Source organism: Podarcis tiliguerta, assembly GCF_965153285.1.
Source record: "Podarcis tiliguerta genome assembly, chromosome: 5".
Classification (NCBI taxonomy): Eukaryota; Metazoa; Chordata; class Lepidosauria; order Squamata; family Lacertidae; genus Podarcis; species Podarcis tiliguerta.
In genome coordinates this window covers 7,498,406-7,522,680 of record NC_139538.1, presented here as the reverse complement: position 1 = coordinate 7,522,680, position 24,275 = coordinate 7,498,406, and the positions used below count along the sequence as shown (strand labels likewise).

The 24,275-nt window shown below is 48.0% G+C and overlaps 1 protein-coding gene across 1 annotated transcript in view; it reads left to right on the top strand.

The window, feature by feature from the left end:
• CHRD (chordin) overlaps positions 1 to 24,275 on the top strand; it is a 45,291-nt gene that overhangs the window by 4,856 nt on the left and 16,160 nt on the right. Inside the window, exons 3-12 of the mRNA XM_083442015.1 lie at positions 2,725 to 2,851; positions 9,855 to 10,001; positions 12,125 to 12,242; positions 15,184 to 15,280; positions 16,007 to 16,148; positions 18,767 to 18,907; positions 20,260 to 20,342; positions 20,465 to 20,612; positions 21,045 to 21,151; positions 23,780 to 23,896. Coding sequence (XP_083298141.1) covers positions 2,725 to 2,851; positions 9,855 to 10,001; positions 12,125 to 12,242; positions 15,184 to 15,280; positions 16,007 to 16,148; positions 18,767 to 18,907; positions 20,260 to 20,342; positions 20,465 to 20,612; positions 21,045 to 21,151; positions 23,780 to 23,896 — 1,227 coding nt within the window. The remainder of the gene's footprint in view (positions 1 to 2,724; positions 2,852 to 9,854; positions 10,002 to 12,124; positions 12,243 to 15,183; positions 15,281 to 16,006; positions 16,149 to 18,766; positions 18,908 to 20,259; positions 20,343 to 20,464; positions 20,613 to 21,044; positions 21,152 to 23,779; positions 23,897 to 24,275) is intronic.

Genomic DNA, 24,275 nt, shown 5'->3' with positions numbered 1-24,275 from the left:
ACCATTCTTAACCTGAGGTACTACTTTAGCTAATGGGGTCTCCCACTGCCGCTGCACAATTTCTATTCTCATCCTGAGGTAAAGTTCTTAACCCGTGGTACTACTTCCAGGTTAGTGGAGTCTGTAACCTGAAGTGTTTGTCACTCGAGGTGTTTGTCACCCGAGATACCACTTTATTATTACCTGCTGCTGGCCTCCTTGTCTTCCTCCCAGTGAGAACCAGCTGCCACTACCTACCCTCAAAGCAGAGTCATGTCCCGGAAGCAGCCAACTTAAAGCCATTGCATGATACCCTGCATTGAGTTTGCCTCTTTCCAATCAAAGAACACAGAAAAGCAGAAGGTGGTCTCCTTTGAGAGCAAGCAGCTTTTCCATGCTTTTGGCCGAGTAAGCATCTTCCCCATCCACTCTTCATAGGGTGACAATCTGTGCTTCCGGTTCACACTTTAAAACACCTTAAAAATAAATGCCTAAGGTCTGCTTTAGGAACTGGAAGTTCAGGGAACTCTGTTCTCTTCTGTATGACAGCATCTACTCAGGCACACAAATACTGAGTGAGTTCCAAACTAGGTGAGACCACAAGAGAGCCATGACCAGATTATCTCCTGTGGGGTTATTTCCAAAAAAAGAAAGAAATTAAAAGTAGATACATTTGAAACAAACCATCTCCCCTCTCTGCATACACACAGCTGCGTTTACCCTGTTTGCGGCGGGGGGGGGGGGGAGGCCAGGAAGAGCTCATCCCAGACCTCCCACCTTCATTACTCCCCAAGAGAGGCTCAAAAGTGCATTTAGTCACTCATTTTTAGTGTAATGTAGAAAACTGCTTTCTTTTTCTTTCTGTCACACACGCACACAAATCTCTTAATCGCTTCAAGGTACGTGTAGGAGCCTTGCCTCAGGCCTCTTCTATTGATTCTAAACAGTTTTTAATGTTGTGTTTTACACTGCTGTGACGTGCCATAAAGTCACACCTTCTGGCGAAGGACAGGTTATTCATAACAATAATGATGCTAATTAATGCTAACTCCAGTGATCAGAGAGCTGGGATTTCAGAGTGGGGTTCTGGCTTGCAACTCTGTCATTTGCATGTCTTTTTCGGACAAGGCCCTCACCTAATCCCCCATCAGCCGCAAAACAGGAAATTATAGTGTCCTGCAAAATGCAGATAGTCACACACACACACACACACACACACACACACACACTTCAGCTTGTTTATCTATTGGTCTATTTGTTGATTGTTTTCTTTTCAGATTGTATTAAATTGTAGTGTTGCTCTTTGATGATATTTTGCATAAATTGCCTTGTGCTCCCCCCCTTTTTTAAAAAAAGTGGGGGTGCAAACAAATTCATAAATAACAGGGAGGCTGGGAAAGCAGATCTCATAATCACCACACTTGCAGGTGCCCTTTATTGAGGAAGTGCCTGTACTTTGGGACACGGTCACATTATTTCCCTTCCGCAATAGCTCAAAATGCTCTGGCACGTCCTTTGCTGTACGATACGCTCCAAGACAATTTCCTGAAGTAAATCTGCCGTCGCTGTTTGTCCCGGCTGCAGGGAGAGGGCAGTGCTGGGGCACAGGATTCATCTCTGGTGCAGTTGGAGAGGCAAGCAGAGGGACTGGCTTTGCCCTGTGGTCTGCGCTAGATAGTACAGATAAAAATAATTGAGGGAAATCAGCAAGCCAGGTAATGCGTGCAAATTTCGAAATAAAATTTCACATTAAGATTCTGTGTTTTGAATTCTACTTTCAAACGCTGAGGATCATTGTAGGATATTTTGGCACATTTTAATGTTTTGTGAATTTTTTTTCAGCTCTCGTTGAGGCTCATCTCTCTTTCAGCCTTCCTCCTCTGAACCGCTAGTTTGGCAATGTTAGCGGATAACAGTAAATAATTGCATTATGGTGATGTTTTTACAGGTGTAAACTACTACAGTGGTACCTTGGGTTAAGTACAGTGGTGCCCCGCAAGACGAAATTAATTCGTTCTGCGACTTTTTTCGTTCTACGAGTTTTTTCGTCTTGCGAAGCACCACTGCATATTGATGGTTTCCCATAGGAATGCATTGGCGGTTTTAAAAAAAAAAAGGCGCAAGACGTTTCGTCTTGCGAAGCAAGCCCATAGGGAAATCCGTCTTGCGAAGCACCTCAGAAAACGGAAAACTCTTTCGTCTTGCGAGTTTTTCGTCTTCCGAGGCATTCGTCTTGCGGGGCACTACTGTACTTAATTTGTTGCGGAGGTCCGTTCTTAACCTGAAACTGTTCTTAACCTGAAGCACCACTTTAGCTAATGGGGCCTCCTGCTGCTGCTGCGCCGCCGGAGCACGATTTCCTGAAGCAAAGTTATTAACCTGAAGCACTATTTCTGGGTTAGTGGAGTCTTTAACCTGAAGCATATGTAACCTGAAGCGTATGTAACCTGAGGTACCACTGTACCGTTCCCTGGTGTGAAATTGGAAAGCACCCATAGACAGTAGCATTTTACTATCATAACAGCAGTTTCCTTCTGCTCATGGAGCATGCAACTTTCGGAACTTATCTCTGCATCATAAACTTTTTTTTAAAGAGTTAAGTGAGGCTTCTCTGGAACCGATCATGAGATACGTGGTGCATATTCTGCGAGGTCCGGCACAGATGTGGAAGCACAGCTCGCAATGCATAGCAAATGCCTCAGACGCATGTCCTCCATCATCAATATTTTCTCTTTCCCTCCACAGCAGAGGAATCGTCGTGGGAAGCCGACAGGCAAAGTCAGCTGTAAGAACATTAAGCATGACTGTCCCACCCCTCCTTGCAGTGACGCCATCCTGCTGCCAGGACACTGCTGCAAAACCTGTCCGAAGGGTAAGGGTTCATGGTGACGGTGGTGGGTCCTATGTTTTCCATGGGGCAGAAGGTAAAGTCGGTTGTCCTCAGTGGCGTAGTGTGGGGGGTGCAGGGGGGGCCGGCCGCACTGGGCACAACATCTGGGGGGGGCGCGCTCGCACTCGCAGCTCTCTGCCCCTACCTGGCTCACGGGTTAGGGGGCGCAAATTACTTGCCTTGCCCCGGGTGCTGACAACCCATGCTACGCCACTGGTTGTCCTTGTGGGTTGTGGGCCTCCCTGACACTAGCCAATCTGGCCTTCTCCCATGGCAGATGAATATTTGGGGGCCCTCATGAAGTGGGGTGTGAATTCGCCTCAATTTCTAAACCATTTGCCTCACGGAGCCCCCTGGGGCCAATTTTCCTGTCCAGCCAGCCAGTTTCGTTTGTCAGAGGAGGGTAGTGAATTGAGTACTGGACTTTGACTGGGGAGACCCACCTTGTCCACAGAGCTCACTTGATGACCAGCCACTATCTCTCAACCTAACTTTCCTCATAAAATTGGAGAGGGACAGGGGCATGTTTGCCACCCTGGCTTGGTAGGCAAAAGCTCAGGAACGAAACATGAAACAAGTAAATAAAGGCAGTCCCCAAGTTTCTTTAGGTTATGCTAATTATATTCAAATCAGCCTAAAAGTGATTCATGAGGACCAGAAGCTTCCTCCGTTTTTGGTAGAGAGCAGAAGAGAAAGGGCAGGCATAATCTTAAGGACCAACATTATATGGCGCAGAGTTTGTGCCAGTGTGGTGTAGTGGTTAAGAGCGGTAGACTCGTAATCTGGTAAACCGGGTTTGATTCCCCGCTTCTCCACATGCAGCTGCTGGGTGACCTTGGGCCAGTCACACTTCTCTGAAGTCTCTCAGCCCCACTCACCTCACAGAGTGTTTGTTGTGGGGGAGGAAGGGAAAGGAGAATGTTAGCCGCTTTGAGACTCCTTAAAGGGAGTGAAAGGCGGGATATCAAATCCAAACTCTTCTTCTTCTTCTTCTTCTTGTGTATGAAATGCTTCGCTGTAACAGCTTGTGCAAGATGCATCCTTTCCAGACTTCCTTGGCAGCTATTTGAGGACGCACCCTCAAGCCTGTTGCTGCAGGCGACTTCCATTTGAAAAGCTACTGTTTTCACGCAGAGGCTTGTGTATCAAATCTCTCAGACTGGAGGTGGAAGGGGAGGATATCCGAAGGAACGGATGCTCCCTGGTTTATTCAGTGTGTTGATTTTGTGCATTGAGCCGGGGCCTGCTTCCCCTGTATAGTCTATTTCCCAGTTTGTTTGGGTCTCTCTGGGCATCTGAGAAGAAGGGAGCTTGTCTGTGATCATAACACCCTGAGCAACACACCTGCCCCGGCCAGCTCAGCAGAGTTTGTTCTGGGACGGGAGACTGCTTGGGAACACAAGAGGGTTGTACGTTTCACAGGAGTATGAAGGGTTCGGCCGGGTGGGGGCTTCAATGTTGCAAATGGGCCACCGAGATATTGCAAACAGGTTGTTGGTTTTTGTAAAACTTCTTTTCCTTGGAAACAGTAACTCTGGATTAAATGGAGGGTAAAATGCGACCTGGAATTTCTGATGACAACAATGTCACAGGGACTGTGCAAGAAAAACCTTACAGGCACGAGGAGCACTGATCCCCACAAATAATAATAATAATAATAATAATAATAATAATAATTTATTTTATATTTTATTTTATTTTATTTTATTATACCCCATCCATCTGGCCGGCTTTCTCTAGCCCTCTGGGCGACTCCCAGGAGAATAGTAAAAACACGATAAAATATCAAACATTACAAACTTCCCTAAACAGGGCTGCCTTCAGATGTCTTCTAAAAGTCAGATAGTTGTTTTTCTCTTTGACATCTGCTGGGAGGTCGTTCCACAGGGCAGGGGCCACTACCGAGAAGGCCCTCTGCCTGGTTCCCTGTAACTTCACTTCTCGCAGTGAGGGAACCAGCAGAAGACTCTTGGAAGAGGACCTCATTGCCCATCTAGAAGCTCACTGGGTCTTGCTTTTGCTATAACCCTTTTCCCCCCCATCCTGGGTGCAGGTTCCGGACCAGCTAGTGGCAGGCAAGCTCCTCCTATCTCAGGTACAAAGCAGAAAATTGGAGATTCCATGATCACCCATGCCTAGCCCCATGAGCCCCAAAGCCCCCTCCCATGCACCTACCTATGCCAATTCTCTCCTTCACCTCCTGCCCCCCCCAGTTCCACCCCTCACTTACGCCATATATCAGACACTTCAGCAGGTGGGACTGGGAAATGTGTGGTCTCACCGGTGTCATTGGGCGACACTCCCATTCTCCTTGCCTGTCGGCTCTGCTGTCTGGGTCTGATGGGAGTTTTGAGTCCAGCAACATCTGGAGGGGCAACCTGAAGTCAGTCAAAGGAAGGAATGGTAGCCATGTCCCTCTGAAAAGCCTGTTTTTCATGGAATAATAGAACAATTGAATTGCTGAGTTGGGAGGGACCCCCATGGGTCATCTAGCCCAGGCACAGGCAAACTCGCCCCTCCAGATATTTTGGGACTACAACTCCCATCATCCCTAGCTAACAGGACCAGTGGTCCAGGATGATGGGAATTGTAGTCCCAAAACATCTGGAGGGCCAAGTTTGCCTATACCTGATCTAGCCCAACCCCCTGCAATCCAGGAATCTCAACACACGGTCTCCCATCCAGTTTGAAACCATAATGGCCCCTGCTTAGCTTTGCAAGCGTGCTAGCAGTTTCATTGCTGCATTTTGGGTTGTGCTTCTCACCTGGCATTTGAAGTCAGCAAATTTTAAGCCCCAGGAGCTATTTCCCCAAGCCCGGAACTATGAATCTCTGCAAAAAGGCAGTCCCTTAGCAGAGGACGGCTATTGTGTCTCTCCATGTCTTTCTTGAGTGCTCTCTGTCTGGCCAGTGAATGGACCTTTACTCTTACCCTGCTGGACTATCCCTCCTCCTCCCGAGTAACTTTTCTGCTCAAAGTAGCCCTCCCCCCCAAAAAATAAACTGGCAGAAACTTCAGGTAGATGGATTTGGGAAACGTTCTCATGTGCAAGTTAGTCTGAACGGGTTGGAAATATTGGCTGCTATTCAGAGCCAGGTCTCTGTGTGTTTTGCCACCTCAGAAGAGGCAGGATAAGGGGGCCTTGCACAAGGCAGTATCCCAAGCCCCACTAATATCTTGCACAGGATTTTTGAGATTCACGGTCAGTTTGCATGGGGAGCTGGCCGCTCCCGAAGCAGCAGAGAGCCTGGAGAGAATTGTGTCACCTCGTCCGCTTCCCGCTCTGATGGAAGCCGTCCTGTTGTTGCTCCGTTCCTAAGTGATTTGCACAAACACAATTAACTTTGTCCCAACGAGGATTACATAATAACAGCTTTTGTGCCGATTCTTTCCCAAGTAGCACACAGACAAGCTCTCCTTGCCAAGAAGCCGTTTCCAACTGGGCTGGCTGATTATCACAACCTGCTAAGGGTGGCGGATAACCCTCTGGCCTCATGCCAAGGGCTCTCCGTTGATTTCTATGGGACTTTCTCTGGCTTGAAATCAAAAGGGTTTTTAGATCAGCTGTTGTGCAGATCAGGGTGTAAATGGAAGAAGGGAGCAGGGGACCAGTGCTTGCAAGGACCACAGGTCATATGGGAAACTGGGACCCCCTCTGAGTCAAGGGTCTTTTCTGGATCTGTCAGTCAGTATTAGAAACTGTGCAGCAATGTAAAGGAAGCATAAATTCTCAGAGGGAACAAAGAGATGAACTTTGGACTCAGACAAAATTCCACTGTGCATCTTCCCCAAGGTGAAATTTTCTCTACTAGGTATAGTCATACCTCGGGTTACAGACGCTTGAGGTTGCATTTTTTTGGGTTGCGGACCACCGAAACCCAGAAATACTGGAACGGGTTACTTCCAGGTTTTGGCCTGTGCAGAAGCGCTAAATCGCTCTTTGCGCATTTGCAGACGAGCTGCTGTGGGTTGCGGACGTTGCGGGTTGTGAACGTGCATCTCGCACGGATCACGTTTGCGACCCGAGCGTCCACTGTTTATATCTATACAGTGGTACCTTGGTTTAAGAACAGTCCGGGTTTAAGAACGATTCGGTTTACAAACTCTGCAAAACTGGAAATAGTGCCTGGTTTGAGAACTTTACCTTGGTCTACGAACGGAAGCCGAACAGTTGAAGGGCACCAGCGGCGGGAGGCCTCATTAGGGAAAGTGCGCCTCGGTTTATGAATGGTTTCGGTTTAAGAACAGACTTCCGGAACGGATTAAGTTTGTAAACCAAGGTATCACCGCTTCTGTATTGGGGTAGGGCATCACATGAATCCCAGTTAGAGTTTGCCATGCATGAGCAATGGGCACACAGAATTGCAGATTTGGAAGGGATCCCTGGGGATGATCAAGTCCAACCCCCTGCGATATGGAGCTTTGCCACCTGTGGGATAGCTAAAGCCGTGTAGGTCTCATGCATTTACTTATACACAAGGGATTTTCATGCCAGATCCTGGTTTTCTGCAAAAATGTCTCTGTTCATCATAACTATATTCCACCAGTTTGACTAAAAGAGGCCTCAAGGCTGCTCAGAATTTAAAATCAACGAAGTATTCAGGTGATGTTGGAGGGGATTATAAAAAAAAAGGGGGGGGGATAAATGTTTGCTCATCACACACTAGTTGTAATGTTTCTTTTTGCTTTTTAGAACTATTCTCCCACTGTAGCAACATGGCATGATACCATACTGTGCTCTGACTTCATGACAACACCATGTAGCTGATCAGATGGCTACATGGTGATGTTGCAAAGACAGCTCAGAGCGATGGCACAAAACATTACCCTCGCTCTGATTTGGCTTCCCAAAAATACAACGTAATCAATCAGATTTGGCAGTGTAGTAAAGCCGCAGTGCCGAAGCAGAGGGAAGGCAATGTTTCCTGGCCTCACGAGGGAGTAGCTAAAAAGGAAAGGATGGCTTCAGTAGCAACAGGGAGAGACATTGCCGCCACTGCCCGAACCGCAACCTGGTGGCACAGAATTGGAAAGCAAAGTGAACGGGAATTTTTAGTAAAACCTTTTGACTCCCATGTGGCATAGCTCAGTTAGATACACTTCAAGGTCTAGCGCATTATTAAATGATTTTGCACCGTTCCTGCCACTTCCAAGCCTCCAACAGAATAAACAAGTTGGACAGGCTTCTCTTGGAAGGGCATTTCAACAAGCAAGGTGCCACCACGGAAAAAGCCCTGCTTCTAAGAGTCGGAGGAGGAAGCAATTTGAGGCGAAGCCTGTGATATGAGGATGGGCAGCACATGTAATGGAACGGCCCCATTACCTTTTTGACACAGCAAAGTTGCTACAAGTTGATTTTATCACAAGGTGAATATTTCACTTGTTTGCACGCGAGGAGACTCCCAGCGAAAGTGAAGCTTTGTCCCCAGATGGTTAATTGCACAAGGAGTTCTTGCTGTCCTGGTGGCCGAATGATCCCTGTGGTCTGGGGACATGCCTCAGCAAACAGTTTATGAAATGACCACCCAGATGCACATTTGAGTAAATAAAAAGCACATTTGGGCAGCATTCATGATCGCATGTGGATGCCATAAATCTTTGCGTTTCTGTCGCAGAGCATCTTAGCTCCCACACCAGCCTTGCTGTGCTCAGAATTAGCAAAATTCCATGAATACGAGCAAAGTTGGGAGATCCAATTCCTGGGTATTTTGCCAGGGACATTCAAGAAGTAAGCTCCAATTTTCAGTTCTATATCCAAGGCAAAACATGACATGGTGGGACTGCCACGTTTCTTTGTTCGTGTCTGCCCTCTTGTTCCCTGGACTGAAATGGGTGGTGATGTCTTACGGAACATGGAAAGGGACGTTATCACTGGGGGGTGTCAAATCCTGCCATTACCCCCCACCCCCTTTCAGGCCGTTGTTATAATTTGTATAGGAAAGCATTATATATGTAAATAAATGCCGCCAGACTGAGAAAACTGGTTGGTGTGTGTGTGTGACACTGCGTTAATGCAAATCCCTAAACTAGGGTAGCTTCCACAGGGCCATTCAGACACTGTTGGACTACAACTCCCATAATCCCTGACCATTGGGCATGCTGGCTTGGAGTTGATGGGAGGTTGAGTCCAACAAGATCTGAATGCCCAACACATTTTGGCCAACACCGAGAGATCTGTCTCACCCTATTCTTCTTCTTTTTAAAGTTTTAGACATCCAGGGAAAAACCTGTTTTATATGCCCAAGCTTTTAATTGAATAGTCATATCTGGTTGGCTTACTTATTTTGTGGCAGCTGGTTTTTGTCTACAACTTTACTTCTGCCCTGACTTATCTTAGTATTTCATGCTGTTTTAATTTTCGTGTTGGATTTAACAGTGGAGTGTTTTTATTATTACACTTGATGCTTTGGGAAACGCGCCTGTGTTGAAAAGTGGCCCGTGTGTTTTAGCAATAAATGAAGAGAAATGGAATAAAACTTGCCTCAGGTGACAGATTTTGGGCTCCACAGCTAGTGGCGAATGGCCAGCTGTATCATCTGTTCTTATTATTGCGATGCTTCAGCATATGGGAAGCGCCATTTTGGTTTACCTCAGAGGCCAAAATGTCTTCATCTAGCCCTGAAATTGGGGCACTTTCCTACATGGAGATAAAGTAGAGGGGAAATGACATTTAAAGATGGCGAAGGTGGAGTTTCCCACAATGCCTCTGGCACTGGGGCACTGTAATAAAATAAAATGGGACTTAGACCCATTTGCCTGGTGCTGTTTTCAGATGCTGCTGGATGCTACCAGGTAAGTTTCTCAGGGAGGAGAGGACCCACCAAAGGCTACTTTTCCTATGGCTATCTCGAACTCAGAGCTGGCCCTGACCAGGAGCAAGAAAGAGGAAGGGGGCATTGCAAGATAATCAAAGTGTGTTTCTGTATTCGTCTACTTTCTGTGATGCCAAAAAAAAACCTTTGCTTCCTGTCATCCATCATGCAGCCGCTCCCAGCATCCCAGAGAAGAGACCTGAGCCGCTGTTTGACAACTTTGAGTACTTTCAGGATAAGGAAGATGACTTACATAGGAATTACAATGACCGCGCCTACCTAAGTTCTGAGGATTTGGTCCGAGATGACAGCCGCATAGGTATGGTCCAGGTGGGGGTAGGGGGGTGGGGAGGGAACACAGAAACCAACTTTCTGATTTTATTTTTAAAAAGCAGCAACCATGTATCTAGGCCTCATGTCTGCAGGTGTGTCTGAATGCAGTGGAAGCTGGTGACCTAGGGCTAATGGGACACAGCCCTCCCAACAATAATGTCAAGCAAAACAGAAAGAAAAGAAATTGCCCCCCGAAATATCAAAGCCACATACCCCGTCCCACTTTTGCTTGAAGTCAGGGACACTCTGCAAACAGTCATATCAATCTACCATCCTATGGAAAATCAGGCCTTTGCAGCACTCAGCCAAAAAGCCATGTGGCAGATTGGACTGCGCTTCAAGGCAGCCCCGCTATGAAGGCTTCTACTCCCATCTGTCGTTAGGAGGCTCACCAGCATCCATGGTATGGCCTTGTGGGGCTGATTTGGAGTCCAAACATGCTCAGAGCTGTTTCCTAGAGCCACGCCTAAAACTCAAAGCACCTTCTTTGTAGCTAGCCAGAAGGAGGGTGTGGTTGCTAGTTTGAGCAGCGTGTTTCCACCACTTCTCTATTAAAGAGAATTTCTATGGATTTCTTCTACCACTGTGTCCATGTTAACTTCTACCCTGAAACATTCCCACCTCAGGCTTTGGAAATCTGCTAGAATGTCAAGTGAACAATACATTGTTAGCTCTGCTTGACATGTAACTCCCTATGCTGCTTTGTACTCAAAGGCATTTTAACCGTTGTCTCCTGATAACAGTGTTGTGGGATTTATTTGTGTAATTCAGCAACAAATAATAATGATGATGATGATGATGATGATGATGATGATAAATCTAAGGGAGCCAGTGTGGTGTAGTGGTTAAGAGCGGTAGTCTCATAATCTAGTGAACCAGGTTCGATTCCCTGCTCCTCCACATGCAGCTGCTGGGTGACCTTGGGCCAGTCACACTTCTCTGAAGTCTCTCAGCCCCACTCACCTCACAGAGTGTTTGTTGTGGGGGAGGAAGGGAAAGGAGAATGTTAGCCACTTTGAGACTCCTTAGGGTAGTGATAAAGCGGGATATCAAATCCAAACTCTTCTTCTTCCTCCTCCTGAGGGAGGGAGTTCTGCAGATTAACAATGTGTTGCAGGAAGAAGTCTTTTCTTTGATATGTCTCGAATCTTCCAGCATTGCGCTTCATTGGCTGTCCATGAGTTCTACCATTTTGAGAGACCCAATTTTATACAGTTCTGTCATGCCTTCCGTTACTCGTTTTTTCCGCAATCCTCCAATGCTACAGCCTTTCCTCATCGGGAAGTTGCTCCTTTCCCTTGATTGTTTGGGTTTCCCATTTCTGAACCTTGTCAGGTAGTTCACTCTTTGCAGCAGATAGATAGAGGGTGATTGGTTTGGGGGGGGTTGGTCATTACTGTTGTTTTTTGCAGAATGATGAAGTTAATATAATAAATAGAGGCTTTTTGGAGGACAGTAATAAATATGATTAATGGCATTTTCCAAATAAATATACAATTGGGACCAATGCTATCCTTATTGAATTATGTAAAATCCTTCCCCTAGCTAGACAGGACAGCGTCGCTTTTGTATATAATTAGAAATGCAATGATGTTATAATTGAGTAAACATAGGGATTTTTTTAAAATTTAAGCAATCATACTGCAGAACAGAATTAACTTTTGGAATCGGTTTATGTTTACAGCGTTTACACGGTTCCTTGAAAATATACATGGTGCTTTTGTAAGACGGGGACATGGGATCCAACACAGTAGAAATGAATCTAGCACTTGTGAATTTATAAAACCTACAAAGGACAGATCTGTAAAGTGAGTTTACTAGGTCAGTTTATAAATGTGGTTAGGAATAAATTTATCAGTTTTGAAAATGCAATCGCCAATGTTTAGAGTTTTAATACTTTCAGTATGAGTAAGCATGGTTTTTGTATGTGTGCATGTTTATGTCATCATTTATTGACCTTGCGTTTAAAAAAAGATATACTGGAGGCATTAATCACATATAAATGTAGAACTGTAGACTTTGAAATATATATATATCTCTAGTTCTTCAGGCTTCCTGGATCACTTGCAATGTATGCAGAATCACAGGCAGTTCCCTTTTGCTCCTCAGATTTTGTGTCCTTGCTAACTAGCGGCTCAGAGACCCAGACGCCCGTGTCCAGTGCTGTGGCAAAAGCCAGGTTCACTCTTGTGCGTTCTCACCTCCTCTTCTCAATCAACTATGAGAGGTGAGTGACACCCAGTCTGATGGGAGGAAGCATGTAGCAGAGGTGGACTTTGGTAATTTTGGGAAATGTGGTGCCCTGAGCGAGGCCAAAATTTGGCACTTCCAATTGTTCCATCTAGCTCAGTGCAGTCACCCCTTGGATCCCAAACGCTTGTACGTTTTGGCTCCCAAACCTGGAAGTGAATGTTCTGGTTTGCTAACGTTCTTTGGAACTTGAACGTCCGACGGGGCTTCCGAGTGGAGCTTCCTGCAGCCAACCGGAAGACGCGCTTTGGTTTCCGAACATTTTGGAAGTCGAAAGGACTTCCAGAACGGATCCCATTTGACTTCCAAGGTTTGCCTGTATCATTTACACTGAGTGGCAACAGCTCTCCAGGATTTCAGAAGAGACCATTTCCAGCTTATCTGGCTGTGATTCACCCCTTGCGCACATGCACACATTCACTTGCTGCAGCAATAAAACTGTGAGCACATTTATGCAGGTTCTGGTATGGTTTCAAGCTGGATGGGAGACTGAGATTCCTGCATTGCAGGGGGTTCATAGAATCACAGAATTGGAAGGGACCCCAAGGGTCATCCAGTCCAACCCCCTGCAATGCAGGAATCTCATCTAGAGCATCCATGACAGACGGCCATCCAACCTCTGCTTAAAAACCTCCAAGGAAGGAGAGTCCACCACCTCTTGTGGGAGTCTGCTCCACTGCTGAACAGCTCTTACTACCAGAAAGTTTTTCTGAATGTTTAGTCGGAAACTCCTTTCTTGTAACTTGAAGCCAGACTGTCTCGCCAGAGTGGTGCATGCTCGAGTTATCTCCCGCTTGGACTACTGCAATGTGCTCTATGTGGGGCTACCTTTGAAGGTGACCCGGAAGGTGGGGCTACCTTTGAAGGTGACCCGGAAACTGCAATTAATCCAGAATGCGGCAGCTCACCTGGTGACTGGGATCGGCCGCCGGGACCATATAACACCAGTCCTGAGAGATCTCATTAGCTCCCAGTATGTTTCCGAGCACAATTCAAAGTGTTGGTGCTGACCTTTAAAGCCCTAAACGGCCTCGGTCCAGTATACCTGAAGGAGCATCTCCACCCCCATCATTCAGCCCGGACACTGAGATCCAGCGCCGAGGGCCTTTTGGCAGTTCCCTCATTGCGAGAAGTGAGGTTACAGGGAACCAGACAGAGGGCCTTCTCGGTAGTGGTGCCTGCCCTGTGGAACACCCTCCCTTCAGATGTGAAGGAAATAAGCAGCTATCTTATCTATAAAAGACATCTGAAGGCAGCCCTGTTTAGGGACGTTTTTAATATTTAATGCTGTATTGTTTTTAACACTCGATTGGGAGCCACCTAGAGTGGCTGGGGAAACTCAGCCAGATGGGCGGGGTATAAATAATAAATTATTATTATTATTATTATTATTATTATTATTATTATTATTATTATTATTATTTTGGCAAGATGACCCTCAGGGTCCCTTCCAACTTGATAATTCTATGATTCTATAATGCCCAGGGTGAGAAAATAGCATGGCAAGCCTTGTGCCTAAAACGGAAAAGGGGTGATATAAAGCCCTTTCTTGGGGTTCACATACCAGCTGCCCCCATCTCTCTCTCTGCCCGGACTTCTCTGTTTCATCGGCTTCATAGCACATCTTGCTGACAGGCAGCTGGTGTTCCTCTGATATCATTACGAAACAGCTGAACAGGCATGGGTGAATCCCAGCTTGGAATTTCTCTGTATCAGTCCCAGGCAGAAAGTCTCCACCCCGTCACGGTGGTTATTATTTTTTATTAAAAACAAATTTTTGGGGGGAAAGGCTCCAGTAAACAAGTTCAGCGTCCACATGTTGCCGAGGCCCCAGCTGCCTCTCCTCGCTTGCTCAAGGCTGGGGTCAGCGGGGGTCTTTCTGCCTTCTGCCTGGGGCTTGGCTCCGGGGAGCAGCAATCAATCAGTCTCTCCCGATTGTTAAATCCTCCTTCTGCCTGCTCCGGGAGAGAGCTGCGGCCAGCCTCTCTGCTGTGGTGGTCCCTCCTCTTTTTCCAAGCCGTTGCATAGCCAAGCGGTGACTAATTTCAAAATGCATCCACAAATCCCCCCAAAACAGCCTCAAAGGCTGTTGGTATTCCTTTTTAAGCAGGGCCAAGGAGAGTTGCATTTCTCAAGCTGCGTAAGGGAGAGAGACTAGCCTCCGGAGGGGCACCATCTATCCTCCTGTTCATTGGCAAAAACCTGGGGGTCTGCAACTGCGGTTCCTTGCTTGCTGACAGCAAGCATAAATCTCCTTTTGGACGTTGTATCTCAGTGACTCCTCTATAGCTCGGTGACAGAGGATGTGCTTTCAATGCAGAAAGCCCACAGGCTAAGTCCCTGCAATCTCGGGGTGGCGTGGGGTGAACCACACAATTCAGATAGCAGCACTGAGAAGGACCTTCCTCTGCCTGAGACCCTGAGTAGCCTAGGGTGGCCATGCAGGCTAGAGATGATGGGAGCTGGAAGGAATCCCCCAGGTCATCTAGTCCAACCCCTTGCAATGCAGGAATCACAGCTAAAGAATCGCCTACAGATGGGCCATCTGAACTCCAAGGAAAGAGAGCCCACCACCTTCTTGAGACTCAGTAAAGCTGTCCCCGGGCCTTTCTGCATCCTTGAAAAAGTACAAAATGAAGAGATAACCAAATACGCAGTATGGCAATGCAGACTTTGAATGCTTGTAGACAGGGTGACGTTACCACACTACCAAATGATAGCAGTAGCAGTCTGGGGACACTTTTAGCATGCACTGGGCTGCAAAATCCATTGGCATTTTGAAGGCTGTTTAAAGAAGCTAGCGGGGTGCTCTGGAGCTAAGTCAGGTTGGTGGCACCGGCCTAACCTATTCCTTCTGTTCAGTGTTTTCTGTTCTGGTTGCAACCTCAAACCCACAGCCTCTGCCTCTTCTTCTGCAGGCTGGGCCAGCCAAGCCGAGTCCGTTTCACAGACGCCGGTGGGACTGTCCTCTTTGAGCATCCTGTGCAAAAGGGCCCCTCCCCCCAGGATAACATGGTGAGTGACCCATGAGGTCATCGTCCCAATTATTCTATTCCCCTGTGGGCTTTGAAGCACTATGTTGCTGAAACAGCAAGGCATGTTTCTGTAGAGCAGCCTTTCTCAACCTGTGGGTCCCTAAGATGTTGTTGGACTACAACTCCCATCACCCCTAGCTAGCAAGGCTAGAGCTCAGGGATGATGGGAGTTGTAGTCCAACAACATCTGGGGACCCACAGGTTGAGAACCACTGCTGTAGAGGGAAGTGAGGGGCAGGCCATCTAGGAGAAGGAAAACTCTCATCCTAAACATCTGCTGCCTCGCGGGATATCTTCGGGAGAAGAAAAGGCTCAAGAGTAAACCCTACACAAATCCAGAGTGGAGTCTCTAAGACGGTTGGATGGTGCCTTGTATACCTCCTTCTGGCAATTCCTGCAGCCATGTTGGTGCCAATAGCTTTGCTCTGCTTCCCTTTGGACCACATCAGTGAGGCCAAGAGGGGGGTCTTGTCATCTGGGTAGCCCAGGACCTCCATATGCACTACGCCCTGGGGAGGTCACTTCCGTGCTGCTAACACAGCGGTTGACTTCACCCCCGGAGGTGAACTCCATTCTCTCTCAAGACAGATGCCAACAATTGGCCATGCTGGATATGCGCCCGGTCCTCTGGATTTGCGCTCTTTCCAATAGTCTGATAAATTGGCCTGTTTCTTTCTGCCCCTCTCTCTGGACACTGTCTCCACAGATCTGTGGCGTCTGGCGAAACCTGCAAAAGTCTTTGACGCGACTGTTGAAGGTTGACCAGCTGCACATTTCCCTGGTCACCAAGTCGCACCCTGAGGGCGAGATACAAGGCAAAATCATCAAGCACCGGGCTCTCCTTGCAGGTAATCTGCGATCTGAGAGTTTTACCTTTGAGTACAGATTGCTGTTTTCTATTCTTTTTAGCGTCACAAAGCAAACATACAATAAATTAGTAAGAGAAGGAAATGGTGATATACCAAGGTATATCAAGACATCCTAATTTCCCCAGCTGGTGTGGATGTTGTGTGTTGAGCATCTAAGTCCGAAGCAGAGGAAATAAAATCCCACCAAATGACGTAAAAGCATTCTGGATCCTCCACCCCCCTGGAAACATGCAGTTTATGTGTAATATTTTCCGTTGAGTGCAGATTTCTGTCATTGTCAGCCCTGCAAATACACTCAGAGCTCTAACTCAAAAGTTACTGCTCATGATTCAATTTAAAATGCTTGTTGTCTCCCTGATCTAGGATATTTGAAGATCCTGGCCTGTCTGCTTGGTCAGCCTAAACAGTGGTTGTCCTGGACTGTATGTGGGTGCATGGCTTTTCTTTTGGAGTTTCTCCCTGGCTTTACCCTCAGGCCCATTGCTAGAAGTTTTGCAATGAGGCAACCTAAGTGAGCAGATAATCATTGCAGAATGTACGTACAGCTGCCTGAATCACTCCTGACATGGCAGAGTTAGAGTGTCAGTCTGGAGAGAATTGGGATTGAATCCCTCCTCAATGTGTGAAGCCCAGCCACCTCCTCTCAGCCTAACCCAGGGTTGTTGTAGGAAGAGATGGGGTCATCCCAGGCTGTATACTCCACCCCAAGCTCCTGGGAGCAAGGATGAAACAGAAACGTGAGGAGCAATGACAATATCTTTAGCGATATTTAACTGCATTGCTCCTTGGAAAAATAAATTAGATGCAAATGCAATAAATGAACAAAGAATAAAATCACTGGGTTATTCAAACTGGAAATGCTGGAGCCACACTCTACATCCAGCTGGTTCCTATCCGCTGCCTTTGTCCAGAGGTCTCCTTGAGAGACCTTGATTCCTGAGAGTTTCTTGCCTGTAGTCGGTTGTTTCTCCGGATGGGTTGGGTTTTTCTCTGACATTTCAGATGCCGTTTCTCCCTAAGGCTCATAACTTATTTAGCCTCACCACCAGAGGCCGGGGTGTCCCCTCTCTGGCCTCACCTAAGGATCCTGGCTTCTCACCTCCAGACTGGGCTTGATCTGGGACTCGGTGTAATGCTGGAACCTCCAGGTCAACCTCTGATGGGGAACCCTGCTGGCTGAGACATAACACCACCCAGATGAGCCATTGCGTCCCTCTAGGGACATTCATGGCTCCAGCTGAGCCCTTGCCTGAGCTTCAGTGTGTCTTGCACCTCTGGTCTTTCTTCGTCCTGTTCTCCTGGCTTGCGCTCCAGTTCTGCTTTGCCCACCGAGGCTAGTTGTTCTTTGGTCTGGTCTCCTGAACTGTTCCTCAGTACAGTCAGACCTCAGGTTACAGCCGCTTCAGGTTTTTCGGGTTGCGGACCACCAAAACCTGGAAGTACCAGAATGGATTACTTCCAGGTTTCGGGGGTTGTGCATGTGCAGAAGTGCTGGATCACAATCCACACATGCGCAGAAGCGCCGAATCACAACCCGTGCATACGCAGACCCAGGTTGTGAATGCTGCTGGTTGCAGATGTGCATCCCACACGGATCACGTTCACAACCTGAGTGTCCACTGTACTGGCTCATCCTTGTCTCCCACTTTGCTCACCAGTTTTGACATCTGGCCCGTCTCTCAGCTCCTGGTTCTCACAATGTGACTCCTTTCAAACTACCGCCCGAGTCCCAGCCCTGACAAGACCCTTGGCAGATGCCCATCCTGTCCAGTAGTCTGGCAGCCCTGGCTGCTCGTACAACAGGGAAGGGTGGTAGGTCAGTGGTAGAGCATCTGCCTTGCATGCAGAAGGTCCCAGGTTCAATCCCCAGCTTCCCCAAGTAGGGCTGGGAGAGACCCCTGCCTGAAACCCTGGAGAACAGCTGGTGGTCATTGAAGATAGTACTGGCTAGGTAGAGCATAGAGCAGGATCCTTTGCTCCTGTGCACTCAGGAGGAGTCGGGAGCAAGCCAGCAATAACTCACACAGTGTTGGTGAAGTTAACTCTTTACTCAAAGAAGCAAGACAGCTCAGGAGGCCAGGCCTAGTGAGCACAGCAACTCATCTCAATCGATCTTGGTCCTATGAGGCAGTTGTGAAGACTGAACCTTCCCACAGTTCCCTAAGTCTCCTCCTCCCCCAGCTCCTTCCCAAGCAATCTGAGACTTCATCGCCTTGTCTGCCTTTGCTCAGTCCTCTTCATACCTCTTCTGGCTCTGGGAGTCCAGGGAAGAGGGGAGCTGGTCACAGCAGGAGGGGAAGACCCCTTGGCTTCTTCAGCAACCTGCCTCACCTCTGCCTCTTGACACCCCCTTCCTACCTCTCCAGCCTCTGTTTCTGCTTCTGGACTGCTCTCTGCCACAGAGTCTCCCTGCTCACTAAACCCTGTAACCTCTTCAGCTTCCAATGCCTCCTCCTCCCAGGCTTCTCCCTCTGACCACTCATTGTCATCCCCCCCCCCCCAGGCTCTGCAACCTTCTTCCCTTTGAGGGTTCCCCAGCTGGTGTCTCCTACCAATCCATGACAAGCACTGTGCTCTTGCTTTCCTCTCCATTTCAGAAACATTCAGTGCTATCCTGACATCCGTCGACGCAACCCACCTTGGCATGGGGGGCATTGCTATGCTGACCCTGAGTGACGCGGAGAACAACCTGCATTTTGTCCTTGTCACCAAAGGGCTTCTGGAGCCGGTGGAGAAAAGTGAGCAAGGGGCAGAAGTTCAGGGGGTTGTGGATGCAGCCAGGTGCCTGAGCTTGGCCCAGCCAGGGGAGATGAACAGACAAGACAGGTCTGATGGGTAAAAGCTGGGTTTGTATCAGAGAGAAGTGAGTTCAACTCCCACAACAGCCAGGGACTAAATTATATCTCCTTCTGGGTGTTACAAACTGTTGACCTCAGTTCTTTGTCTCTGAAACAATAGCAATTCATGTTTGTTGAACCTTAATGAAGATTAGGGCTGGTTCTGTGTTTGAGGGTGCCTGGACAAAGTGCCCTCAGTAGGGGGCCCTAGTGTGCTGCCTTCCCCACCCAGTTGGCCCTCCAGAGGACTTACAGTGGACCTCTGTGGGCCCCAACAGCAGGCCGGGACCTCTCACCATCTGGGGAGGTCAATCAATCAATTTATTGCGCATAGCCAAAGGCCTTTACAATGTACAGCAGAGGGCAAGGCGAGGCTTTCCTCTGAAATCGCACAACATACCCTATAAAAAGTGTACCGCATAAAAAATTTAAAATTAGAGAGCATTGCTATATCCAGAATGGAGTTTCTTAGCTGCCAGAGCAAATTTGGCTATCAGGTGTGTAATCTGTAGCTCTTTACCAGCTAGGAGCTCGACTGTCACCTCCTGGGGGGATCGGTCTGAGAGGGAAGTCAAGAGCAGGTGACAAAAAAAATTCTCTGGGCAGTGAATATAAGGGCAAAGTAGCAGGTAATGCATGACAGCCTCAACCTGATTGCATCCATAAATGCACATGTGTTCCCTCTGGGGAGATGTGAAGGGGGACCCAACAGTGCAGACAGAAGCAGTGGGGCCAGACTATGTACAATGGTACATAGTTGTGCCATTGCATCCCTGGGAGAAGAAACACTGTGATGGGGCAAGTCTAGCTTCATGTACCTGGCACTCCACTCTGCACCAGGTAAATAAAATGGAGGCCCTAGTGAAGCCCACTTTGGCCAAGGAGGGTCCTGAGTGCCCACTGCTGGCTGGACAACCTGTCCTTGAACCCCAGTCATGCCTCTTGAACCCTGATAATGCCTCTTGATTGCCTGGCTGGAAGATAGAGAGGGAGGTACAAATGTCTGTAGAAACAAGCCTGTTTTGGCAAAGGTATCATTTATATCCTTTGCCTCGCTCACCTTTGCCTCTCCCCACTAAGGACATGTGGCCCCTGGAAAGCTGACCATAGGAGAATTTGGCCCCTGGTTTGAAAAAGGTTCCCCACCCTCGCTGACCTAGTGGGGCAAGGAAACAGGAGCGGGGGTGATGCTGGTCCACAGCGCTGCAAAGAGCGGCATTGACGTGTTTCGCCTCTTCCTTCTTCTTTCCCAGAATCCTCCTGGCTCCCCCTGAGGGTGCAGATCCTTCACCAGGACAGGGTCCTGAGGGAGGTGCTGGCCAATGTCTCCTGGCAGGTAAAAGCCTCCGTATCTGAACGCTAAGCCAAACTGCTTGCCGCTTCCTCCTTTGCAGACGTTACTTAACGGTGTTACTCCTCCTCCTCCCCTTCCCCCTTCCTCTCATTTTGCCACATCAGGACCCCGACTTTGCAGAGGTGCTGTCTGGACTGGCGGCTCGAGAAATGCTGTGGCTGGCACAAGGGCAGCTGGAGATCACCGCAGAGGTGGAGGGCAGGTTTCGCCGTAAAATTGCTGGCCGGATCACTACCAGAAAAAGCTGTGACAGTGAGTTTGGAGGAGGAGGGTGGGCAGAAAACATCACCCGTTGGACTTCTGCCTGCTGCACAGCTGCCCATGCAGCTGAATACAGTGCAGACTCCGGTTGCTGTTGATGGCTTCCACATGTAGATTTGGCTCGCACCCATCCTGCCAGCTCTGTACCCTCTTCTTCTTCTTGCCAGTGTGGTGTAGTGGTTAAGAGCAGTGGACTCGTAATCTGGTGAACCGGGTTTGATTCCTGGCTCCTCCACATGCAGCTGCTGGGTGACCTTGGGCCAGTCACACTTCTCTGAAGTCTCTCAGCCCCACTCACCTCACAGAGTGTTTGCTGTGGGGGAGGAAGGGAAAGGAGAATGTTAGCCGCTTTGAGACTCCTTAGGGTAGTGATAAGGTGGGATATCAAATCCAAATTCCTCCTCTTCTTCTTCTTGCCCCCAGCCATCCAGAGTGTCCTCTGTGGAGGAGATGCCTTGACTCCCACCCAGACGGGGGCTGTGGGCTCTGCCAAGCTCACGCTGCATGAGAACGGGACTTTGGAGTATCAGGTAGGAAGAAACGTCTGGTGGTATTGCACGAGGCTGGAGCAAACAACATTGATACAGGTGTGTCTCTGTGTACGCATGCACTGACGCATGCCTGATGCCAGAGCCTGGCAAAACAAGGCACCTGCAGACCCCAGATCAGTTGAGGGGCCATCTCTATGACAGCCACGCTGCCATCTCGGTTCTTCCTTGATGCAGAAACTGACTTTGCCAGAAGTAGCCTCTGAACTGACATAACCCCATATAGCGTATGTCCCAGAATAAAAAAACACCAGGTCATTCCCACCTTCCTCTGCCACACCTGTGATTTCAAGCTCTCCCAACCAGTTCACATCAGGTTGGTCAGGAAATAAACCAAGCATCTTTACTCACCCCCGTTCCAAAAAGTGAAACGTCTCCATTTATTTTCTAGCGAACCCGAATTTTGTAGGTATGCATTTAAGCACTAGGAGATGGTATTACTAAATAATATGTCAAGTGAAGGCCACACCTAAGAAAATTGTGTAAGGAAGGACACATTTGTTGTTGTTTAGTCATGTCCGACTCTTCATGACCCCATGGACCAGAGCACGCCAGGCACTCCTGTCTTCCACTGCCTCCCGCAATTTGGTCAGACTCATGTTTGTAGCTTCGAAAACACTGTCCAACCATCTCGTCCTCTGTCGTCCCCTTCTCCTTGTGCCCTCCATCTTTCCCAACATCAGGGTCTTTTCCAGGGAGTCTTCTCTTCTCATGAGGTGGCCAAAGTATTGGAGCCTCAGCTTCAGGATCTGTCCTTCCAGTGAGCACTCAGGGCTAATTTCCTTAAGAATGGATGTGTTTGATCTTCTTGCAGTCCATGGGACTCTCAAGAGTCTCCTCCAGCACCATAATTCAAAAGCATCAATTCTTCAGCGATCAGCCTTCTTTATGGTCCAGCTCTCACTTCTATACATCACTGCTGGGAAAACCATAGCTTTAACTATACAGACCTTTGTTGGCAAGGTGATATCTCTGCTTTTTAAGATGCTGTCTAGGTTTGTCATTGCCTTTCTCCCAAGTTTGAATCATTGGGTTTTGCAGGTCTGGTGGGAGAGTCTTGTCTCCTTTCCACAAATCTGTGAGCCCCCAAACTCTCCCTCTCCCTGCTTCCCCCCACCCCAACAATGTGCTCCTTTTCAAAAAAATCACATTTCCTAGAAACTTTTTGTTTGTGTTGGGGAGGGAGAATTCCTCTCCTTCTCCTCTCCCTTCTTGCCCAGCCTTGCCATTCTAGTAACCCATCTTGGATTAAAATCGGAGCGTCAAAACAGTTTGGGTGTCCTCCTGCTCATCTCGCCTTTGATGCAAACGTTATAAATCCCCAGGCTAATAAGAGTGGTGGGAGGGAGAAGGGCCGGGGTGTGAGCTTCAGGAGTATGGGTGGGGGAAGGAAAAGGAGGGAGGGAGCAGAGTTTGAGCTGCCTTGGCTGGGAAAGAAGGCGCAGGAGGGGGAATTCTTTTACAGTTTGGATTAGAATCCAAGCCGCAAGATGATGTTAATGCTTGCCGTTTATTTGAAGCCAACATTACAAGCCCCCTGAGACTCATTCTTCCAAGCCTTGAAAGAGAAGTGTCTTGTGGCATCACAGCTCCCCATGTTTCTCCTCCTTCCAGGCACTGATGGGGTCTTCTTAGGCTATGGCTTATTTCTTTCTTTATTAAATTTCTGCCCTGCTGTCCCTCCCAAAAAGCGGAAAACCACTGCAATTAAAAAAAACAAACCCATTAGGAACATCTGAAAACAATTTAAAAGGGTGTGGCAGGCCACATTGCTGTGGCAGGAGAGGATGACAAGTGTGGCGGGGAAGATTCAAGGACAATCAGATAAACATTGAAACATTTCACACCTCTCGCTGAGTTAGTGTACATACTTAAGGTACATATGTAAGAGGCTTGTTTATATTTTGGGAATGATTCATGTTCTTCTGTAGCTGCGTTGTTTTATACTTTCTGGACGGCCCTAGATCATATTATAAAGCAGTTGTGCTCTGTGTTATAAATCAAGCACTGCTAGGACTTGTTTCTTTTTGTTTTCCAATGTATTTCTTACCAATAAAAAAACCAGTGTGGCGCAAGCAAATTATTATTCTGAAAGTCTGGCCCAGGGAAAAAAGTTTGTGAATCTCTGATCTAAACAGTCACATACCCCCGCAGCTAATGATTTCAAGGTTGCCATCAATGGTGTATTTCAGCCAACCAATGCCTGGGTGAGCAGGAATGTTTGTAGATGCCTCGTGAATGTTAATAATGAGGGCGGTAGGGAGCCACCACCGAGAAGGACCTGCCGTCACCAACTGGGCAGCAGCAGGGACAGCACTACCAACAGGGCCTCTGCTGCCATTCGTAGATGGTTAATATTGGGGGTGGCACTCTTTGAGGTATTTGGGTCCCAAGACATTCAGGGCTTTGTACACTAGTACTAACACCTTGATTTGAACTTGGCAACTTGCTGATGGTTAGTGTAGCACTTTCTGGACCAGTCTAGCAAGTTGCAGTCCAGACCATCTTACGTTTTCCTGCATTGTATGGAATTGGACTCTTCAATTCTATGGTTCTAAGTCTCCCGCAAAGATCTAGTCGCTTCTTCTGGGCTGTGCTCTCCTCCCACAGGTCCAGGTGGCAGGAACAAGAAGCGAAGTGATTGGCGTCACGCTAGAGACCAAACCTCGCAGAAGGAATAAGCGCAATATCGTCTACGACATGACACCCAGCTACGAGGACGGAATGGTGAGTGTTTGCGTGGATCAGAGAGAGACGCAGGAGGTTCTAGAGCGGTGGTTCTCAAACTGGGTGGTGCCACCATCTAGCAGGCAGTGGGATTCCCTGGGGGCACTAAGGGGGTGGCAGAGGGGGCTGGCCATGAAAAGCTCGCATCACTGGATTTAGTTGGAATTAATCCAACTAAAGAGCTGGTATCGCTGCATCGGCAGAGCAGGAGACTCTTGATCTCAGAGTCGCGGGTTCGAGCTCCACGTTGGACAGAAGATTCCTGCATTGCAGGGGGTTGGACTGGATGACCCTCGTGGTCCCTCCAACTCTACAATACAATACTATGATTCTATCTGGATTTTGAACAAATTTGCAATTAATTGTTCCTGCTTTGAAT